This window comes from Numida meleagris, chromosome 12, assembly GCF_002078875.1.
Source record: "Numida meleagris isolate 19003 breed g44 Domestic line chromosome 12, NumMel1.0, whole genome shotgun sequence".
In the NCBI taxonomy this organism is placed as follows: Eukaryota; Metazoa; Chordata; class Aves; order Galliformes; family Numididae; genus Numida; species Numida meleagris.
In genome coordinates this window covers 17,392,834-17,417,001 of record NC_034420.1, presented here as the reverse complement: position 1 = coordinate 17,417,001, position 24,168 = coordinate 17,392,834, and the positions used below count along the sequence as shown (strand labels likewise).

General features: G+C 40.3%; 1 protein-coding gene across 3 annotated transcripts; it reads right to left on the bottom strand.

Moving 5' to 3' along the window:
- Positions 421 to 24,082, bottom strand: RBM27 (RNA binding motif protein 27). 3 transcript variants are annotated; one of them, XM_021410964.1, is made up of 22 exons: positions 23,883 to 24,081; positions 21,592 to 21,710; positions 20,800 to 20,924; positions 18,879 to 18,985; positions 18,201 to 18,394; positions 17,130 to 17,387; positions 16,374 to 16,607; positions 14,952 to 15,086; positions 12,859 to 13,008; positions 10,881 to 11,028; positions 10,470 to 10,623; positions 8,886 to 9,149; positions 8,638 to 8,766; positions 7,882 to 8,004; positions 7,304 to 7,378; positions 7,031 to 7,195; positions 6,503 to 6,607; positions 6,207 to 6,398; positions 4,743 to 4,829; positions 4,202 to 4,312; positions 3,489 to 3,592; positions 421 to 2,044 (listed from the first exon to the last, which is right to left on the bottom strand). In XM_021410964.1, the coding sequence occupies exons 1-21, from the start codon at positions 23,939 to 23,941 to the stop codon at positions 3,506 to 3,508; spliced, it is 3,021 nt and encodes a 1,006-aa protein (XP_021266639.1). In that variant the 5' UTR covers positions 23,942 to 24,081; the 3' UTR covers positions 421 to 2,044; positions 3,489 to 3,505. The 3 variants fall into 3 exon arrangements, with proteins under 3 accessions (XP_021266639.1, XP_021266638.1, XP_021266640.1); XM_021410963.1 differs by having other exon boundaries at positions 421 to 3,592; XM_021410965.1 differs by lacking the exon at positions 12,859 to 13,008 and having other exon boundaries at positions 421 to 3,592; positions 23,883 to 24,082.

The following is a 24,168-nucleotide window of genomic DNA, read 5'->3' as shown; positions in this document are numbered from 1 at the left end:
GAGGCAAACGGTGCTGTGCAGCGATGGGACAGGGAGCAGCGACCTAAAACTTGAACACAGAAGCTCCATACTGACATGGGGAAGAATTTCTTTACAATAAGGGTGACAGAGCACTGGCACAGGTTGCTCAGAGAGGTGGGGGAGTCTCCTTCTATGGAGATATTCGAGACCGATCATGACGCCGACCTGCGCGACCCATTGCAGGGAACCTGTGTTAACTGGGGCTGGACTCGGTGACCTCCTGAGGTCCCTTCCGACCCCGCCACGCCATGATTCTGTCACCCAGCCCCTGTCCCTGGGTGCTGATGCAGCAGCCTACGCTGTTCAGCAGACCCAGGTGTTCCCAGGCTCCACGAATCACCACCCTCCCCCCCCCCCACAGCTGCAGGAGAAAGTGATGAGGCTCTTTTTGTGATCATGGGTGGTTGGGTTTTTTGGAATGGTTCTGCTGTCCAATTTATTTAAGTTAGTTTTCCTTTTCTTTTCTCAGTTTTGAACCATTCCCATAGCATATCTTTATTGCAAAAAAGTCAACATGCATCTTAGAAATTCAGGTTGTAATCAATAAAACAAACATTACATATATGAATTTAAATGTATAAACAGTTAGAAATTCAACAATATCTCCTATTACACTATTACACAAGTTCACCATTTTGTAAAAACTATGGTACAATTTACTATACACCAAGGGGAACTTTATTCCTTTTCACATGATTTCGTTAAGAAGCGAAGCGGATTTTCACAGTAAGCAGGCGCCTGTTTCCCCGTTGACCTTCCCAGCCCTCGGGTTTCTGTCCTTCTTGCTTAGGGGCACCCAGCAGCAGCGGGAGGCGAAGCCGGCCCAGCCCCGCGGCTCACACACGAAGCTCCCGCTGCGACCGGCGCCGCTTCCTGCACGCGCTCTGCAGACGCTGCCCCTCAGCGCTCTGAACGCATCGCATGGGGCAGCGGCACCAGAACGCAGCAAACAGCGCTGCCCTGCCACCAAGCACCAGCACCCAGAACGGCCCAGGGTCGCCCAGCACGCGCCGAGTTACAGGGAGAGCCGTGAGCCTGGGCAAAACTCGGGTCGCTTTGGAACGTCCCGCTCCTGAAACCCCGGGGGTCGGACACGGCTCCGCTGCCCCTCGCTCCCGCTGCCAGCAAGGCCACAGCCTGCTCAGGTACGCACGCTACGTTCAGACGCACATCTCGTTTTTTCGCCTCAGCATTTAGAAACCAGGCCTGGGACGGCACGTGAGGGTTTCCGTAAGCCTGCCCACGCGCACGCTGAAGGAAAACGGGAAGAAAAGCAAAGCAACCAGGCCAAGCTCTCCCCAAAGCAGCGAGCAGCGGCACCGCAGCCCCCTCCTGCCGGCCCGGCCCGGCTAAAACCATATGAAAAGGAATCCCGCTCCGTGCGGCAAAGGCTACTGCAGTTTTTCTTACAGCTTCATTCATTCACTGTAGTTTTCATTTTCCAAATACAAAAATACAACAGTTCTTATTGAAATCTATACGCTGGTAGTTTTAGTACACAAAAAAGCAAAATATTTACAAAATTATACAGTTTAAGAAAAAACTCTGTACAAAAAAATATATAAATCCTTTGTTCCCTCTATCATTTGTAACTGTCAGGACTCAAACACAGTTGCTGCAATGGATTTTTCAACATACACACTGACTGAACTGCAGACAGTAAAGAAAACAACGTTAGAGACGATGGGACAAGAAGCGAGACCTTCGGAACGCACAGGACTGGATTTCCCTCATTTCTCTGCGTATGTCATTTCACCTCAACATTAACGAGAACGTCCTAATTATATACAGAGGTTTTAACGTGAAGAGGAAGAACGCTGAATTCCCTTCAGCTGACGAGGACACTGAAGATTGCACTGCTTGGACTTTTCATACACCACCACAGCAAAATGTGACGCGGTCAGGGAGCAGCGAACTCCAAGCGTGCTCAGCTCCGTGTTACCAAGTTCAGAGCCACAGCAATTCTGAGGACTTTCTGTACATTTTCTTCAGTCGGGAACTTGCTGGCAAATACTCTGGTAAACTAAAAAGAGGAGAGCATTTTTCACTGACATTCAGTTTATTTTGTACAGAAGAGTACATCAAAGTGTACTGAGAAGTGTGCTGTACAGATGCACAGCCAAGGGAAATGCCTACGGGATGACACTGATGTTCGTGAACCGCAAAAGCCACGGAGCAGTTAAGAGCCATGGCTTCGGAATCTAAGCTCGCTGTCCTCACTTCCACCACTATACATGCCACTCGTGGGCGCGGGTGTGTGTTTTTAAATAGCACAGAGATAAGGCAGCTGAGAATGTCAAGGTGCTCATCTTAGCTGCGTCTGAACAGAACTGTACTTCAGACAAGCAGCACTGCCCAGCCAGGCCTGCTGCCCTGCACAGCACAGCGCAGCGCCCGGCACAGCGCCCAGCACAGCACAGTGCCATGCACAGCACCCAGCACAGCGCCCAGCACAGCACAGTGCCATGGACAGCACCCAGCACAGCACCATGCACAGCACAGTGCCATGCACAGGGCCGCCTGCAGCTGCACCCCCCGCTGACTGAAAGGCAGCTTGCTCGGAACATCTTACGGATTCGGCTCGAATACAAATAGAACACGGGGAGGAAGAAGAGTTTCTAAGGGCTGGAAAGCAGTTGCCAATTTAGTTGTTCTGGGGGAAAGTACGAAGCTCGTTATACTCAAGCTCACAGATACAGAAACGCAGCAGATGAACAGCCTAGCTTAAACTGGAACCTTACACTGAACTACAGAAGGAGATCGTTGGTGAGTAAACACTGAACTCAAACCTGTGCCACTGCTGATGTTACTGTGAAGCAGGATTTGAAGAAACACAGTGAACTGGACAGTGTTACAGTAATACCCTGCTCAATTACTTTTTCCATCCCCTCTCACAAAGCAAATACAGAACAGCGTGGCTGTCAAACATCCCTAAGTGAATGTCCGAGGAATTTAGCCACTGCTAATTTCTACAGTAAGTGATTGCATATGAAATCAAATGCTACCTTTTTTCAATTAGTAAATGAGGCATTTTTTTCTTTCATAACATTTAATGAAAGGTTGTGTCTTTCCCCCAAGCCTAGAATATTGCTAAATAAAACCTGTAACATCTGTTCAATTATAAGCTAACAAATCAATCACATTATAAAAAACCCAAAACAAGGTAATAGAGGGTGACACAAAAAGAGGACAAGAAAATACTAATAATATTTGTTTTCTTTCTCTCTTTGTTATCCTTCTTAAATAGAAAAGAATCACCATCCCGGTGAGCTTGATAAGTCTATAAAAAGTTACTGGGCCTTTGGCTAGCTTGGCATCACAGCTCTAGATCTGAAATGTTTTTATAACAAACTTTGCTCACTTTAAGTCTTGTGGTTTGAAAAGAAAGTAAAGCTTTTTTTGGCTCATCAACTTTCTTAAATAAACGTCTAAAAGATATAGCTTGAACTATATTCCTAAAATTATACATTTCCAACATCAAGTTTCATCTTCTCCAAGAACGGGATTCATCCTCATCTTCATCCTCATCATCATCATCTTCGTGCAAAAACAAATCTGAGGTTTCAGTCTCCTAGATGAAGAAAAAACATCGTTTGAAACCAAAGTTCCACGCGGTAACCCAGGACCCTGTCACACAGCACAGCACCAGCTGCACTGGACGCTTTCACAGCGCATCTCACCGAAAGGCACAGGACTGATCACACGACACAAGCTTTACGGGAAGAATGCTGGACTCTTGCATCAAGAAGAGAAAAAGCCATCCTCCGAAGGAAGCAGGAGCAAACAACCACCCACCCCCTCCAAAACAAGTCAGATAAATGACTAGGCAGAAAACCCTTTAAAAGCCTTGAAGTGTTCATAACTGCAATCCAAAAATATATGTAACTTATCCTTCAGGGCAGGATTAGCACCAAGAAATAAAAAGATTAGCAGCCTCCATACACATGGGAATGTGAGGTTTACCTTAGCAGTTTGTAAATGCAAGCTTTCAGTGGTGTTTTTTCTTTTTCTTTCCTTTTTTTCTTTTTTAATATGGAAAACATACTAGGCTAATCAAAAACAGGGGGGTTTCTGGTTTGCAGAAACATGTTTAATGAAATTTATTCTGTAAACAGAAAACTGTGTTCTGAAGGAGCTCTTACACTAAAGGAGTTATTGCTTTCCCCACGTATTTTCCTACCTCTTCCTTAGATTCCTCTTCCTCAACTTCTGTCGACACAGAGGGTACCTTAGGTTTGTACCATGATATCTGTAGCCTTCGGTCTTTAAACTTGGATCCCTGGTTAGCAGCCTATATTGTATTTTAAATGAACACGTTTTTAAAAGGAAAATCAAATTAAGAATTTTTCAGATCACCAATAATGAGCTAAACCCAGTGAACACTAATCACTGCAGATCTGTATTGAATATCTCAAACTTAGATCACCCCCTTCAGTCTTCAAGAGCAACTTCACTTAGGCCTTACTCTACTAAATAACGCTCACCTGGCATCAATCTAAAAAGATTAACAGAGCTCTAAACCGATTGTGACATTGAATCCATATCAGCAGAAAACCCACGTTAATAAATTAAGCAACACTATACGCAACAGATATTTGCACTATCTAGCTCAAACAAGCGGGATCAAAACCTGCTGAAGTTTAAAGACAAAAAGGCAGACACAAGCAGTTCAAAATTCTTATTCTGGAACTAGGGAAAAAAAAATCCATTATTTCACTTACGTTCTCAGCTTCAGAGCGAGATTTAAAAGTTAGAACAACACTTAGCGGGGAATCTTCTTCCTGGAGATCCTCGATATCTCCAAATTTCTGTAAGAAGGAAAAATCAATTAGGAACAATAGTAACATTCTCCTCCAGAGATGACATCATCATGTGCTACAACGGAATTGTTTTGTACCACAACGGCACCAAAACCTGGTTCGTTTTTGGACAGAATTGAGAGAGAGAGAGAGAAATCTCAGCTGCATTAGACAGCAACACTGCAGCACTTGTGCCTGTATTTTTGGACAAAAGCTCCAATATATTAATATTCTAATTTTGCAGGAGAAAAGGAAATAAGTAAAATAAGTGAAATAAATTCAAATAATTCACTGTTTCAGTTATCTTTTCTGCCCTTCAATACCACACTACAGACTCGCTAAGTTAAGTCCTTTAGAGCTCATTTATTTGCAAAAGAAGAGATAGGAATCAAACATTGCTACACAGCCCTGAACATGTTCTGCAAACACAGAACACGATTTTTCCTGGGACCAGGAAGAAAAAAAAAAGTCTCATATGGCTACATTAGCATAAGGTTTTATTTTTAGAAATTACACACGGTGTGAGAATGAAAATTTGAATGTCCACAGCTATGATAGGTTAAAACATAAAACAAACAACGCAAAAAGAAAAAAAATAACAAAAAAATTAAGCAACAACAAAACCCAAACAACCCAAATCCCAGCACATGCATGCAAAAAGATTTATGGAGGCAGCACAGGCAGCCTAAAATCATCCCAGGTGACCCTGAAGAGCAGAGGAAAAGAACTTCACTTGCTTTGCAAAGCAGAAGGTGTCATTCTGGGCAGTGTAACTGAGGGAAATGCCAGACGCGTTTTCCTTTAGCGTCATAACTGAGCTGACATGACAACACACTCATTAACTCAGTTTGCAAACTAGCAAGTTATCTGCCGTTTCCAAGTAAGTTTAACTGTTATGAAATTGAAAAAGCAAACAGTGTTTTGCTTTTTGAATTAGAAAGGAACAAGATAAACGTGTATGAGTTGCTAATACTTGTTAAAACAGACTGGCTGATACATATTTCTCAGCTTTCTCATAACTGTTTTAAACTATTTTAATGCAGAATAAAAAATAAGCCATTTGGCTTTTCCTTTTAAAATAATGCACTAGGCAGCTACTGTAAAGCAGCTATAAAAGGCATTACATTTACACTCTTGATAACTCTTGAAACTGTTTATTCAAAGCTTGTTCTATGAATTCAGGATGAGTTCGTCTGTACTGCAGAAATAAAAACTTTTATTCACCTTCAAGACCTTGGAAAACAAACAGTTGCTTACAGAGTTCTTCACTCGCCTCTCTTTGCAAGCATGCACTCAGGGTATCAGATACCCACTTCATCTGAGGCTGATAGTACAGCCCCTACCTGTCAGCTTCAGTTTCTCTTTTTAATGGCACCTAATACTTACAGAGAAGTGCTGCAGCAATTCATCTTTTTCCTCTTCAATGAATCCTCCAACTGTTAGTGCTTTGGGACGATGGTCTACCACCATGTGATTTAACATGCCCCTTCCTCTCCCACCACGACCCCGTCCTCGTCCTCTTCCTTGGGCTGGTACCGTCTTCCCTCGGCCAGCGGGCAAAATGCCTAAACGGGCAGCCTGTTAAGAAAGAGAAAAGTAGGCAAATAAAGTTTAAAGGTTTGAAAGGATTTAAAACTTGTATATATCAAATACTTTAAAAGCATAAATCCTGACATGCTTACCTCTACTTGTAACTGATTTAGTTTTTTCCGCAGTTCAGTTGTGTCTTCTCCAGAAGAGAGTCTTTTATGGAAGTCTAGTTCTGCATCCAGAAGCTCCTTTTGTGCCTTAGAGAAAAAAGTATAGAAAGAGAAAATGGAAATGGAAAGCAGAACTTTAATGTATGCTTTTTATGTTTTATTCCACTTCTTTAGCAGAAAATTTATGTAACTGATAGAAACAGATCAATACACAACAGCCATATTTTCCTCTGAAGTCAGTTCATTTTGCTTTGCTTGCCTCAATGATTCTTCCCAACCTCATTTTTGAAAGGACCCTGAATTCTATGCTTTAGAATTGGAACTAGCTTGAATGAGCTACAAGTAACTAGGTCACCCAAGTTACTTAGAACCATAGTTTGCTTCTCCATAGCTACCAGTCAAATTCAAAACACTGCTGGGAAGGATATTGATCTAACATGGCTGTGTTTTTAGGACACATCAGAAACAATTACAGGAGACAGATGTGCAAGTGCCTTGCACAATAAATACCTCTGTCTTGGACTTTAATTTTGATGGTGTAGAGGCTGTAGATGAAGTTTTTAACTCATCCTTTAATTGAGATATTTTTCCTGCTAGTTCTTTTAACGTCTTCATTATTTCTGCTCTCTCTTCAGGTTTCATGGTCTTGTTTTTCTCCAGCTTGGATATCAACATCTATGTATTAATAAAAGAGCAGCAATATAAACTCCAGCAAGAATAACACTGAATAGACAGATACCTACAAAATCAGAATGCACTTAATGGAAGACGGTCCAAACTCACCTTCTGGCATTCTATTTGTTTTTCTAACATCTCTTGCTTCTTTTTCCTCATGTCTTGTTGGAGTTTCATTGCCTCCTAGGAGAACAAAACTCTCCAATCAGAAAAAGCAGTCTAGCATTATACGTACTCATGTGTCACATTTTCTTCTTCAAGCTACAGAAGTGAGGACCATAATAAAAACTACTAGTCTGCAAACCACAAAAGTATTCAATAGATCTGGTCTTGAAAATAACAATGAAACCATGCCTATTTACTGCTGTGAAGTACTCTACTAACTTTTCTCCTCCTCCAAACACCCCTTGAAGAAACATATCATATGCTGTCACTTAAGTTCCTCATACTTGCAGAGATTAAAATCAGAGAAATGCCACCAGAACTCCACTCCCTCAAAAACAAACAAACAAACAAACAAAGCCCTCACTGTGCATTATCAAGATAGTTCCGTAATGGTAAAGCTTATATTATCAAGTGCAGAAAGCTACATAGTAACATTTGAGGTTTAAATTGTCTATGTTTTTTTTTCCTTTTAAAGTACTTAGGCCACTACACTGTTAATCAACCAACGTATAGCAAAGTACCTGCTTTTTCTTAAGAGCTTCTTGTACATCGTGAGGTTTAGATCCTGCACCAGGCTTCATAGCTGTCTTTAAGTTTGAAGAACTATAAACCATTTTGGAGTGGCTTGTAGGAGTAGGAAAGGTCTGAAACAGTAAAAATGCATACCCCAGAAAATGTAATAGGTTAAAAGAAGTAATTTTAAATAAATATATTCTGTGAAACAGACGTATGCTTCTGGAATTATGAAAAGAGACAAATGCAGCAATGCAATCAAAACACACAAAAAGACATTAGTCTAACAATCAACTTACCTGGAAGCTATCAGCATAAATGATTATTAAAACACTTTCTGCAAAAGATCATTTCTTTTGATCTTCATCCAAAAACTCCCTCTCTATCCTGATATCCACTAGGAACACTGCTAACACTGATCATTTGTATCTGAACCGCATCCAGGGAAAAGCAACTAGATCAGTCAACAGAAAGCTGACAGCACTTGTAAGCTGTCAGATTTGTTTAGAATGAAGCAGCGTCCAAAATATTTTATGCTACGTAAAATGGTGACACTGTTTCTGAAATAATTCTCCATAGTTTATATAAAGCAGCTAATGAAAACTGGAAGAAGTAAATGATCACATTTCATAGAACACTAGTGATAAAAGGAACAACCAACTGAGAACTTGCAAATTCTGTTCCATTTACTAGTTCAATTCTTTGAGCTAACAGATCACAGCTGTAAGTGAAAGCATGAAGACGGTCAGTTTTCATAAACATACCTGAGAGTCCTCTACTACAGCCCCAGCCTGACTTAAATCAGGCTGATTTCCACCTGCTGCTCCAAGGCGACGTTTCACCGGGACTTTATTAAGGACATAGGCACCAGATGCCAGCGGTTTATTCACTGCCTATGTATCAATAGATATTAAAAAATTTAAGATTATATATGATGCATTTTAAAAGCAGCTGTCACTTAGGAACACTGATAAGCTACGGTGCTCGGAAGGTTGTTTATGAAGGTACTAACCTTTGACATACTACTATGCATTGTTACAGCAGGACTTGGGGTCAGGGCTTGCTGCTGAAGGTGAAGCTGGTGATGAAGAGACTGTGAGGGTGACTGCTGCTGTTGCTGCTGCAGCAATGGGGGCTGCTGTTCACTTTCTCTGTGCCAGTGCACCCTTATAAACCGATTGTTTAAAACTGCCTCTGTGCTTGAAATTGCCTTCCTAGCCTCGTCATTAGTTAAGTACTGAATTAGAGCAGCTTCAGGATCATTCTGGAAAGCAACCTAAAAGAAAAAGTTCATGAGGATACATTTCTCAAGGGAGAAAATATGTCAACCAGTAAGAAATCAAGCCACAAGTAATCTGCAATAACAACTGGAATACATGATATTAACAGCTCAAAATAAAGGTAAAATGCTCTATGTAATTAGAATCAAGTGCATTCTGCAAGTGCTATGCACAACTGCAGCAAAGACTATATGCAGTACAATAAAAATCAAGTAAATAATCAAAAAGAGTCAAATATATATTTGCCATCAAATATCATCAGATATTCAAAGTACTGTAAACTGTTACTGGGATAGAACTGGGGAGACCCTGGTGCTGACTCCACAGCTCTTTGTTCTGATCTCCTGAAATAAAAACGTCGTCCAAGGATGTATAGCGCAAAGGTTCACCATCTTCCCAAAGAAACCTTATCTAATGGTCATGCAAAAGTATTTTTCTCTAAAAATTAATCATCACAAGAATGAAAACACACCTAGTACAAGATGACTGAGGTAGCATGTTTTTTAGAATGCATTATCAAGGTTCAGAAAGAACCGAAGAATCTTGGGCTAAGGCATAAAACTGTGAACTCCAAAAATACAGAGGCTTGCCAGGAATGTGTCTTTATTTAGACGTCTAACTGAGGATGAAGGAAGTCACTGTTTTATGTAAAAATCATATAGTACTCTAACTGTGGCTACCTGTGTTTTGCTCACATAGTGCTTTTCCAAGGGACACCACTCAATTGGAGCTACTTCTAGGATGCAAAGCGGTAACACCCGTCGCATCTTGGCCAGAATCCTAAGAAATACTGCAGGACTTCCACACAAAACAGAGTTTTTCAGAATCAAAGAATTACCAAGGTTGGAAAAGATCTCAAAGATCAATTAGTCAAACTGTCAATCTATCACCAGTACTACTCTACTAAACCACATCCCCAGTAAATATTCAAACATGCATTGAAAACCTCCAGAGATGGTGACTCCACCACCTCCCTGGGCAGCCCGTTCCAGCACCTGACCACTCTTTTGGAAAAGAAATTTTTCCAAATATCCCGTCTGAGTCTAGAAGATCTTTTTTTAAAAGTTATACGCAAGTTGCTCAAAAAACTGAGGAGTTTTAGATACTGTTAAATCTGCAAGCCTTTCACATTTAACAAGAGCTCACGAAGGCACGATGGGCCAAGAAAAGGCTTTTTGAATTTGATTACCTACTCTTCCTGCTAGCCTCCTCCTCTAAGATTTCTCAGGAACAGAGTTCAGCTGCAGTATTCAAGAAGCCTTCAGGGGAAAATACCCACATATAGACATAAAACTGAGGGCTTTTTTTTTTTTTACCTGAATGTTCACAATAGTTCCAAATTTGCTGAAGTGCTCGTTGAGTTGTGTAATATTGTTCAATTCTGGTGGAATTTTTCGAACTTCTAATTTTGTGTTAGTGTACTGATTCTTTTTCAAAAAACCTGGCTTATTCTGGTTATTATTTGCTTGCCTGGAAAAAAGAAGTGCAAGACAGTCATTTAGAGAGGCACGCACATGCCTAAGTAAGGTAGCAATTGTTAATGCATATTTAAATTTTCTCTAGAGATTAGAAACAACAACCTCCCCAATATTTAGTCTCTGATTATATCAACACAGAATTTCTGACTAAACCAACTCAAATTACAGGGGCTAATGAATTACTGCTTTTACAGCACTGATAGCAATCAAGTGCATTTGAGTTAGCCAACTGCAGCTGTTAATTCTTACTTTCCCAGCCATGGTTTCTTCAATGGTGGACATTCCAAACTGCTTGGAGACCTTTTTCTGCTGTCTGGTTCCAGCACAACTCTAGTTACATTGCTGCTATTATTTGTAATGGGAATGGGAGGTTCGGTCTGGATGATAATATTGGCAGCTGGAGAAAAGAAAAAAGGCCTGTGTTATTTACCACACATTAATGAAAACACTGAAAAAGCTTTCATTTAAACAGCGAAATAGGATTGAGTTTAAAAACATAAAAAGATAGGAAGACTATTAAGACAGTCAGTTCTGCTTACCAAGTAACTTCAGAGATCACTTAGTAGCCTAACTAATCCATCTGAGAAATATAAGCATTTAGTCCAGCCAGCAGAGATGAGATTTTTGACCTTCAAGATCAGTACCAGCTTGAAGAAATGAAGTTTTGGCTTTATCTCGCAGGTCTTCAAACTCTTGGTTCTGCAGACCACCCCCAAGAAGAGACTGCATTCTGAGACTTTAGATTTGGGTTCTGCAGCGTAGCAAGGGCTGAATTAAACAACCAACTTTCCCTGAATCAACCCTTGAGAGTGAAATGTAACCAAGAACTCACTGCTCCCACTGTACTATCTCCTTGCCACCACTCCATACAGTTTTCAGTAAGAGCACTCTGTCAGTTACCCACAGTTAGGGCAAGAAATCACATTCTCAGAGATTTTAGATTTAATGTTTGAAACAGCTTTTACAAACACAAAGCTGAAGCACTAGATCACAACTGACCAAATATTTATTATACCCTTTTGAAAATTATGCTATTGGCATATGCCAAATATTCAACTCTTAATGAGAAGTGTGAAGTGTAAATCAATTTTTTATTGTTTTTATATGTGCCAGATCTCTGCTGATTACACTGATGAGAAAGCAGTCTGGGCATTTTCAGGCATACAGCTTATTCTTACATTAGGGGATGATTTTAGGGAAAACCTTTCACACACTTGACAGAGGCAACAAAACAAGTGGCCCGAAGAACCACCACCAAACAGACACATTCCTTACAAATGGAACGGGTTCTCAGAACCAGCAATACAGACCCAACCATGATTCTATGAAATTCATTAAGATGAAAACAGCAACACTGATTTCTGTAATAATGCTTAATAATATTCTTTACAGGGTGAATCCCTGGAAGGGAATTCTGGAAAACAAAACAAAACAAAAACCAAACAAAGCAAACCTTTCTTATCTAGTAAGTAAGAAACTGAAGTGTAACAGCAAATACTGAAATACAACAACTTTTTCCTTAGGGATCGTGAGGAGAAGGTAGAAGGGAAAAAGAAAACTATGCTAAAAATAACAAAAATTTCTTTCAAGACCTTTAACTTGTACAAAATTTCTCTTGAGGGAGAGAACATGTCACCATCAGGAGACTACATCCATGCTTGTTCGGTTTATGATTCAGAATTACTGGGATTTCCATGAGCTAGGAGAATTAGAATGCTATCTGCAACAATCATTTTAAATATACCACCAGGCTGAAAAGAAATCAGACCATCAAGTACAAGCACACGCCAGGACAGTTCCCCTCATCACTACCACCAGAACAGCCAAGGCTCTTAAACATGTCCTTGGCAAATCAAACCCGGCTTCAAACTCCTGTTTAAAGCCAACTTCCTGCACCAATTGGTTTCTTCTTTCTAGAAGCATCCAACATCCAAAAAGGACCTTTGTAGGCTAAAGATGAATGAAAACCCACTCATCCAACCAGTAATAAAAAAAAAAACAACTAAAAAACAACCATTCTAACATTCCCAAGCAAATGGTTATTTTTAATCAATAAAGCTGGTTTGACTTTAAGATTAGCATTAAAAATTAAAAAAAAAAAAAAAAAGTAGAGATGTCTGAAAATTGCTCTGAAATATTAGATCAGTGAGAAAAAACATTGCTTTTAGCCTGGAAAATGGAAAAATAAGTGTTGATGTTCTCAAACAAAAACAGAAACCCTTCCTACCTCTTGGATTTGTATCCATCTCCCCAGATGTTAAGCCAATTAGATTTGGACGCTGCGTTTGTGCTCTTGTAAAGAACTGTCGATACTGAGATCTACCAGCACTGGTAATACTAGGAGCTTCAGGGTTATAGCCATCTGGCTCATATGTATCTATAAAAAAAAAGGAAAGAAATGTAAGAATTTTTCAAATGAGCTTAGGACTCACGGTCAATTCTCCTTTAAGGAAATGCATGGATGTCCAAGAATCAGAAGTTGTTTTCGTATGAAGAGAGAAGTCATACAGACAATGTGTATAGCTACAAAAGCCCTTAACTAAACTTTACACTCAAGTATACTTGGGAATATTCTCCTTTTCTAATGATTGTTACTGTTTGTCAAAAGTGCATAAGTCTCCGTAACTGAGTATTGATGACAAACTGCCTGAAAAAGAAATGAGGTACCTGTACCACAGCCTTCACCAAGTCTGACAGCGTTTCAAAGGGAATAACAAAAGATTTATTTTGTGAATTTAATCTTGTGTCTTGTCCTAAGATGCAAGGAGATTTTCAGTCTTTCCAACCCAACAGGTTATGTTACTTCAAAAACTGATTTTTGAAGAAGAATGCAGTTAAATGATTTCAAGCAAAGCAAGCTGAGAAATCAGGCAATTTGTCCAACACCTACCTATTAAATTCTCTTAAGTCATGTAAGAGTGAGATTAGCTACCTACCTCTAGTGACATACTCACAATGCTAATTACAAGGGATAACTGTGAGAAGACAAGATGACAGAATTGACTCACATTTTTCATCTAGCCCACGCTGCATTAAGGATGATGCATTTTTCAAACAATAAAAAAGAAAAACCTATACAAGAACTTGAATGAATGAAACCTACCAAAAACCTCCACAGAAACACAGTACACCCTGGAAGAGAAACGGATGCCGATACAGAGGGATTCAGAGGACCCAAAACACTCTTATGTCCTTATTCTAAAATGACAATGAAGACTACAGTCTAAAGCAGATGCCTCTGCAGTCGGCACAGCTTCAGACAACATCAAGAACTTTCATTAAACTTGTGGGAGCTGAACCACAAGTTCCTCCCCCAAGATTCTTCATGCAATTGCAAGAGAGCAGTCAGCTGTAAGCGTACCAGCCCAAGAACAGGACATGAGATTCACAATTTCGACAGAAGGTTTGGAGAAAAGAATTACGTAGTGTAACTGAGGTCAGTGATGCCTTGTTAGTTAAAACAGATGGAAACGGCCCTTAGAGCAAACTCTGAAGCTGAAAGAATCAGATGGGAATGTGGCGTTTGGAGACAACTGAACAGAGACCCTGACGAGATACCTGAATGACTGAAGCTCTAAAAAGCACAGAATTCACAAAGGAGAAGACACAGACCATAAACTGAAGCTCTCCTTATATGAAGCATTAAAGTGTTATTACTCCTTTTGTTATAAAAAAATATATAAACTTCATTGGATTTAAATTGAACAACTTAGGGTTCTCCAGTTATTTTGTTATTCCTTTCTTAAAATACAAATTTTAGAAAATTTGTGCTCTGTAAAGAAGATCTCATATCCACTGAACGTCACTCATACTTTTTTCTTTTAGTTAGCTAGAATTAACATCAGTTCTGGAAAGAAAAGGAGATAGAAATAAAGTACTACTGCATATGAAAAATGTAGAGACAATTTTGATAAACAGCAAAGAAAACAAAATCTCTCATGTAATAGGCAGAACTGGATAGAGATGAAGACCAAGCTAACCCGTAATTAAAGATTAGCAGATGCATCCTTTCCATGCTGATGTTCTACTAAACAGCCTGAAAATGAAGAGATCCTTTACTTACACTACAGTTTTACTACCTGGAAAATACCAAACCCAAAAGAAGCTCCCCACAAGTGATTTTTCCTCAGGCAGTGACAGAACACCACTGGTATATCACAAAGCAACAGGAGGATGATGCGCTGACCACAAGGAAAGCCACCACTCTTTTTAGATTTGTGTTTAATGGAAGAAGACAGAGCTAATAACTTATAATCCCACAAACTGAAAAAGTTCAACATTTACATGCCAAGCAGATTTTAAAAAAACAAAATTGCTTACGTTCTGACACTGTGTACAGTAGGTTCTGGGGTAATGGAGGAGGCAGCCTTGCTCCTACAGGCGCCAGACTGGGCACTGCACTCGTCCCAGGCTGCTCACGGTTATTTATCAGACTGGACTGAGTTAAAGGTGGTCCTACAATGACATCACAGAACAGATCGCTAACACTCCACAGATAAAACGTGCAAACAATTCCGTGCAATTAATTTATTCCTTGTAAACAATCACAGCTCTACCACATCAGAAGTAAATTTAAGGCAGATGAGAAGCCCCACTCAGTTAAGTTACTCTAATTACAACAACCTTTCTCTCTATCCCAGAACGAATCAAGCTGTAAGCTTTAAGGGTTAAAAAATATTTATATAATTTTCTTCCCCAGAGCTTTATTATTGTTGGAACTTCATTAGCTAAAGCAGCTCCTCCCTCAGCCTTGCCGTGGAGAATCAAGGCTTGCTTGGAACAAGTCATCATACCAGCAGCATTTAGACCATTTATATTACAGTTCAGAACCAAAAGCTACAGGGCAAAAGGCACTGACAGGCAAGGAATCTGTCTAGCTATTTCTCCTTGTCTGCACCATACATGTGCTCCCTACTTAATGGTATTGCCAAGGAGGGGCACTTGAGATAATACCGTGCAACATACTAAAATTAACTATGATCCACTGGAGCCTTTCACAGAATTACAGCCATACCTAATTTCAACAGGAGCATAATTTTGAAATAAAACTAACACAAACAACAACTATATTCCCTAGGATTAATTTCAAAATTAATCCTCCTACAACCACTCAGAAATGTTTTCTAGAAACCTGCCTACTAATTGCTCAGTGTTAACCCGATAACAGAAATTATTTTTCATCCCATAGCTGCTACAACTATCACAGCATGTATTGCACTACTGGAATAGAGAGCATTAAAAGACAGTAACCACATCTTCAATATTCTCAGATTTTTCTTCATAGAATTTCCATTATAAAGAACAATGAGAAAACGAAAAAGGCTGAACTGTTTCAGAGATCACTGCTGGACAGATCATGGATCTGCCAGGTATCTGCTGCTAAGAAACAGCACACAATATAGTACCAACAACTTTTATTAAAACTTTCAGGAGATTAGACCGCACTATTTTTGCATTAGAAAACAGAAAAGTTATCAAGACAAATAACACAGGGCTTATGAGATGATCTGAAAGATTTTTCCCTTCCCAACCCGTTCTATTCATCTGATTCAATTTGGAGTACAAGAAACATCATGTTTTACAAGCTGAGTTTTCAAAATTATTTTGTCAGTCTCTCGGCTAGCACATGGCTAGAAAAGAAACTGCAACTCACTGCTTCAATTACAGGTACCTTCCTTTCAGAAAGAGCCATAACTTTAACTCTGTAAGACACAGTAACAAATAGAAGTGTTTTTAACTTACTTGGTACAGGAAGCACAACAGGAGGTGGTGCCTGTGGATGAGCTTGTGGAACTGGTATCCTCAAACTGCGAGCTGGACCTGGCATGGGAGGCAGAAGCATACCAGGAGGGGGTGGAAGTCCCGGGGGTGGTGGAGGAAAGGGAATCATACTTGGCAAGGAAACTTCATCTACTACTAAAGGATCGTTTCCATGATCAAACTGACAAAGATCACCAAGTACACAATATCCTCGCTCTGCAAAACAGAAAAATTAATTATCTTTTCAGGAGAAAAAAGTCAACAATTAATACCATCCCATTTTTTGCTGGAATTTTGTAGTAATGAAAACATACAATTACCAATTTAGCATTACTGTACGAATTTTCGTAACAACTCGAAGTAATCTTCCATAATAGCATACAAACATACATTATGCACCCTAACAGCTGTGGAAAAATAAAGATGCATCACCTGTTTTATATTAAACACACGCAGCGAAACCTTTTTCAAAACTGCTTGTTGCTGAATTATTTGCCAAGGCATATACACAACTGTGATCAACATCTGTATGTCAGCATCTATCAAATTAAAAGTAAACTGCTTCCAGCAAGATCAACACTTTCTCCAGTAAAATACAGGTCATACGTACATGCAATTTTTTTCATACAAGGTACTCTAAAAGCTTCTCCATTTTGACTTGAATACTTGGAAAAAAAGAAAATTGCAGTATCATTAAAACTAGGTAGGAATTTGGGGTCTGGAAAACAGATAGCTTACCATCATAATCTTGACATCTTCTCTTAGGTGGAGGATTTCTGCCAAATGAACTGGGATTGCTATGATTGTTATAATAATTTGACCAACTCTCTGTTGTGTTTTCAAGATGGTGCGCAGGTGCAATTACAGTAACAGCACTGGGAATAGATTGTGCAGAAGAATACTGTTCAGTAGAGTTACTGGCAGACGCAGAAACTGGATTATATGCGCCTTCAACATCATTTCGTTCACTCTTGAATTTTGATCTCTCACGGTGCTCTGGTTAAAAAACAAAATGAAATAAAACCAATCCAGGTAAGCCTTCACGATTTGTTCTGTATATCAGAGACCCAAAATAAAAAAATAAAAACCCTACACAATAATATAGACACTTGCTTAAATATTCAGTATTCTGTACATTAAATTCTTCTTGAAGGAGATTAGTCTCATCAATGGAACAGCAATTAAACATAATGCAGGCAGGTTTTAAATATCAGAAATCTACACGTTTTCTTTACAAAATGAACATTCTTTCCTTTACTCCTTATGCTTTCTTGGATTACAGCTTTCTCTTTTAAAGTAGAAAGGGAGAATAAACCCAACAAACCTCCACCCATCAGTAATTAAGGTGGTCTCGAAACACATTGGTCATCTGTGCCTCTTATTTTTCTCAAAGTTCTGAATTAGCCCTAAAGGAACAATGGATTGTGTGGTAACACCTTCAGTATGAAAGGACCTTCTCTAAAAATACACAGTAACAAAGTGAAAAAGATTTACACTGCTTTGCAAAAAATAGTACATCTTTAAAAAAATCAACAGCTTTGTTAGCATATAGAGCACATAAATATCAGCTACTGATACCCACTGGTATACACCTGTGGATAAATTAAGAGGTTAGCAGAGAAGAAAACAATCCCCTTAATTATTCTACTCTGACAAACAGCATCTTAATGATTTCAGGAAGGACAAAGTTCTCGAAATTTGCTCAGATTGCTCAAGGACATCTACAGCCTGCTAGACTATACAATATGTAGGAGTCCCCACACATCCTTACATTAGATGTCCTCCTAAAGCAACACCTTGAGTACTCACCAACACTTCTGTTTGCATCATGGTCTTTGCTTCTACCCCTGCTGCGGCTACGACTTCGACTCAACCCTCTGCTTTTACTACGACTTTTACTCCTGCCTCGCCGCCAGCTGGACTTGTCTCTGTACAAGTCGCTCCTGTCGTAGTATCTGTCATAGTCCCTCCATTTTCCATCATCTCTCCTTTTCTCTCTGGATCTAGAAAAACATACGTGTAGATTGCATTTATGAAAAGAGAAATCAATTCATTCACAGAAACCAACTAAGGGGGCACTAACAAAAATTAGAAAGGTGACAAAGTTATAGATGAAGAAAACAGAAGAAGTTTTAAAAATGAGGTTGACTGTGTATCTGTGCATGTCATAGTAGAGGAGACAGGGGAAATACAGTAGGAACATCACCCCCACCAACGATGGTTTTCATTTATATAACAAGGGAAAGAATGGATCGGACAACATCCATAGGTATCAACATTGGAAAACTATTGTCATTTTTTTCCAAGGAGACCAAAATCTAGTGAAGGGTTCTCATACATGCAATCAGCACAGAAACACGTTGCAGACAGAGGAAAGTGGGAAGCAAATCACTGTTTTATGTTAAAACTTAGCTAAGAGGTAAAAACCTTCAGTTAAAGACTGCTAGCAAATACAGAAGGTACCAGTACTTTGATTCAACTACTAGCCTTTGTTCACTGGAATCCGCACGGCTTCTCTGTGGACTAGAATGCTTCTTCTTCCTGCTATCCCGTTCTTCTTCAACTGATTCTTGAAAATTCTGTTTAACAGACAACTACAAAATAAGGGTGAACATTATTTTTTCTTTTAAACAAAGATTTTTTTTCAAATCAAAGCAATATAGAAAGAGCCTTAAATGAAGATGAATTCATCCTTGTTTAGGATTATTTAGGAAGAATTGTTAGAAATACTCAAGATTTGCCTTGACAGGGCTCTGGATAGCCCAATTTGAGGTGCCACTTTGAAAACACGGTTGGATGGCACGATCTCCCAGGGTCCCTTCCAACTTAGGCTTACGTATGATTCCGTACTCATTTTATTTTCTGCCCTCCATTTGCAGGAATCATGCAGTACACTGAGCTGTGTGACCGATCAAGGTCCTGAGGTGCAATAGCTACTAAATGTCCCGTCACATAAAACTATCACCAATATAATTCTTTTTCTTCCTTCACATCCCTGAAACGCAACCAAAACAAAATTAAAATCAAAACCAACCAGTTAAACAAAATAGTCCCCCTCCCACCATTAAATTGCTGTTTAAGTTAACTGAAGATAGTTCTAAAAAAACTAAGAAATTACAACACTTCTTTTAAACTGATCAGCAAACTGCTAAAGCCTTCTGCAGTTCCAAATCATGAACTTCTATCACCAAAGCTTTGACAATAAATTGTCATGGAATTCTGGAGCTAATCCTCAAAAAAAAAGGACATAAGAAAGGAAAGCAACTTTGATTTAAATGTACTGATGAATCATGTTCTCTCAGATAACAACCTATGTTCCACAGTACAATATAATACAACTTTGTTTTAGTTAACCAACAGATTTTGATCATCAATTATTTGTTACTGTCAGGATTGTCCAACAGCTTAAACACTGAAGACAGAACAACTCATTCCAGCAAGGTGTTTCCTTCACCTTATGTTAGGCTCACAAATACAAGAATAAATTTGAATACCAGTTCAGAAACAACACTTCCTAAAGTTTGTTTATAAAAGAGAACAACAGTTCTTGCTCTTAGCACTCCCTGACATACGCATCCATGGAAGGGAAAGAACCAGAATATTATATCTGCTTTGACTTTATTTGAATCTTTCCCATAGCAAAGGAAAGACACACGTAGCCTGAAATATCTTGCAAATTGTGCTAAGAGTATATAGAAACAAAGAAAATTTACTTCTGTAGCAATTTTCCCCAGCCTTCACTCAAAGGTGATACACAAGGATACTAAAAAAAAACACACAGGCAAGAGAGCAGTTCCCTTGGAAAACTACCAACATAGGAAAAAGAAAAATATCATACACAAGTGAGGATGATTTGAAATTCAAAGGGATTTAGATACTTACAAAAAGATTACTTTGCTGTCTCAAAAACTTGAATACTTTCAATTTTGTCAATAAAGGTTAAAAACAAGAGAAAAGCAAGAACTGCTGGCACATGAATGCTACCTCACTTTTTTCAGTAATTAATCCTCAATAGAGAATTTAACTGATTTTAAGTATTACAGAACATATTTAAAAGAATTTCCGGAACATTTCCTGTTCCGTTTTTTTTAATATCCTGTAAGGAATAGAATGTTTTCCCTTCTTCCTCACCTATGAAATCCTTTCAGATCATTGTCAGCTCATATTACCAGGGACATCTGAATAGGATTTCTGAATGCTATTAACCTAGATCAAAGGCAGACTTCACAAAGGGATCTTAAAATATTCTTCTCTGAATTATCTTCCATTTTCCTACAGATGCACAGAGACAGTAAAGATCGCTAGAACCAACACAGCAAAGTGGAGTTTGCTTTTGCGTTTCATCTCATAACTGTTACAGGATGGCCACATTCAAAATTAGAGGCAGGTAGAGAAAGAATATGGTTACCTCCTCCTTGATGACTTCTTTTTCCTGACCTGCAGGCTTCGCTTCTACTTTCGTGGGTTCGTGAGAAGGAAGGTAACTCTTTGTGTACAGACTTTCAAAAAGTTTATCTACAAAACCTGAAGTTTCTGAGAACAGAGAAAACAACAAAAATATTATTACATACTGATTTAAGTCCATTGTTTGGAATGGATTTACCAGAAAAGTCCTTGGAAAAAGAAACCTCCTGGATAGACTGCTTACAGCAAAAGCAGCAGTACCTTAGATTAATTCAATTCAATGCAAGAAAATGGAATTACATTTGTAGAATTTTGCCTTGCCTTTTTAGAGAGAAAAAAAATCATCAAATGCATCACAGACAAAAACACAGTCTTTTCTTCCAATCACATTTACAACTTTGAAATGTTCTAAGAGGCAAAAGTGATTGGAACTTACAATCAAGGAAATAGTCTACGTTTAGTCTACCAGCTAAAATTAGTGGTTGATTTGAACACTTCAAATTTGAACCAAATTGCCCTGAGAAGCTCCCCAGAAGCTCAACATGGGTCAGGTTTTCAGAAGTCATCAAACATCTGACAGAGAAACGTCCAGCAGTATGACAGACATTTGAAAACAAACTCAAGCGTTAGCTTTTGTTTGAGAGGAGTTCCTCCTGCTCACCATGAACAAGACCAGGTTACAAAAAAAGATCTTGTGCTAAAACCAACCAAACAAAACACCAACCAAACAAAAAAAAAACAACAAAAAAACCCCAAACTAAAAAGCTGAAAACTAAAGAAATGGGATTCACAGTACCTTTTTGCAGAAAGACGTCCAGCTGATCAGCACAGAAAGCTTTTAGCTCTTTCTCTGGTTTGTCTTTCTTAACTAATGCCACAACATAGTTGGCTAAGGCTGATGGGTCTGCATCACATCTACAGAGAGAAAGAACCGTTCTTGATTCTGCTGAAGAACGCCAAAACCACTGTACAGTGGACACTCCCTGTTACAGAAGGAGCACCAAAGAAAACCCAGTACACAGCTCATCTGCTGACACAGGTGCACCGGGATGACTGAACTAGCATTTTTTTCCCCTCTCAATTACAGTAAAATACTTTAATTGTCTTGTGATCACCCCTGCCCCACCACAGCTGACAGCCCTCCCGGTCTTTCTGAGGCTGCTCCAGAATAACACCTTTAGGCCTTTTTACAAAGATCCAATTCTAGGGCAACTGGGCACACATTTCTTAATCTTTTCTAAGCATTGCAACCACCACCAAGGAAAAGCGTACAAGAACTGCACAACAATGAGAAGAAAAGTCACTGCATAATTATCTTAAAATACTAAAACGGTTTAAAAATATTAAAACAGCATGACTGTGACACAATATATATCCCTGAAAAATATATTCCAAAAGCACATTTTAAATACGCATACAGATACATTCTGAACAGATTAAGTTACTGTGCCTAACACATGGAGGTTTTCCTTCTCCAAGGACTTCCATGCCCACAAATTTCATATTAATCCTTTAATACTGGTAAAGTGCAAAAAAGGGGTGTAATTATTAACACAGATTCATTAAGCTCCTTACCTAAGCCCTTATCTAGCTAGCCTCATGAAGGCCAAAGATAGGCAACTTTGTGCAGTGATACTCTGCCACTAATCTTTAAACTGGATGATGCTTTAGGTTCCACTATTCAGTGCAAAATGATTAAGCACTAACTCCTCATTTTCCTTCTCTTTAAGAAGGTGCAGATGCAAACCATGAGCAAGCAGGCAGCACCCCAAAGCAGTTCGATGATTCCATGTGTTTTTTAAATCTTAAAATCTCAACACGCTTTTTAAAAGAAGAACATCAACTATGGAAACACAAGAGAAGAGTACAAAGCGTGCAGACTCCAAAATAATCTCAAATGAAGAAACTCAACAAATTAACAAATGCATAAACTCATGCAGACAACAACTGGTTAAAGAAAAAACTTCTTAATGAGCTGTCAATCAAGTAGTTCTGCTCCACATTAGTTTGCTCGTTTCCAGGATCCAATTATAACCGTGTAGAATGCAGCGATTAACCACAAAGAAACCACAAATTTACAGATTTTACAGTTCTTATGCACACAACGAGGAAAAGAAATAAACTGCACCTAATGTATTCTATGGCAGTGACCACGTGGAACTGACTAGAAGTGCTATATTTTAACCAAAGGAGACGGTCCATCACTTTCTGACCCTTCCACTCCTCCCAGGTGTTCACATTGAGCAGTAGGAAGGGGAACAGGGATGGGAGTGGCGGGAGTGGAGCCTGGGGAAACCTTCAGAGCAATCTGACCAAGTGTCAAGAGAGACTCCAACACAAAGAACTAGACAAGGAAGCCACCTGCCATGGAACACACTGCTCAGAAGATATGCACCAACGCTCATGTAAATAACACGCACGGGCAGAGGACAGAGCAGGAGATGCTTTGCTTTGGTCACTTTAAGATAAAGCCTTCCAGAGATTCAGTTTCGGAGTTTCCTGTAGCAAAGTACACGTGTCTGTAGGTGCAGAAACCATTCAGATGCGTGCCATATTTCTTGTTGCCCGCTCTTGTAACAAATCAGGCTGAGTTTTGGACGCACGTATTCTGATCCTCGGGAATCGCATAAAAGCCATAATGCAATAGGACAGGTGTGACAGGCCGGTAAACCCCGAAAAATTTGCACAAGCTGTTGACGCGCTGCGACCAGGCAGCTCTGCGCTAAGGCCGATCTGCACCAACATCCCTCAGCCCTCACACCGCGTGTGCCCTGCAGCCCGCCGGGCCCCGACCTCATCCTCCGCGTTAGGGCCGTGCCCGTCCTCAGGGCGCTCCCCAGAACCCAGGCAGCGATCAGTGGCTCCGGGCTGCGCTCGCCCCCCGGCGCAGCAGAGCGGGGCAAGGCAAGGCAGGGCAGGGCAGGGCAAGGCAGGGCAGACCTTGAGCCCCGCGCCCCCGCCTCCTCCTCTCCCCCCAGGCGGCCCGGCCCGACCGCGCCCTCCCCTCGCGGCTCCCCACAGGCGTGAGAACGCAGCAACCGCCCCGGCCCCGCCACGCCGCCCTGGCCCGGCCCGGCCCGCGCTCACATCGGCTCCAGCAGCTTGGCCAGCCAGGACTTGAGCGCGTCCACGTTGTCGATGAGCATGGTGCCGCCGCTCCGCCACCCCTACGGCTCTGCCCGCATCGCACTCGGCCCGCGGCGGTTGCGGCCCGGTCCCCTCCCCCCGCCGAGGCCTAGTACCGGAAGTGCCGCCCGCCGCGGCGCAGCCTGCTGGGCGCAGTGGGGGCGGGACCAGGCCGCCAAGCGCCAATCAGACGGCAGCGCCGCCGCGTGACCAGCCAATTATAACCGCCAAGTGTCCGTCCCGAAGG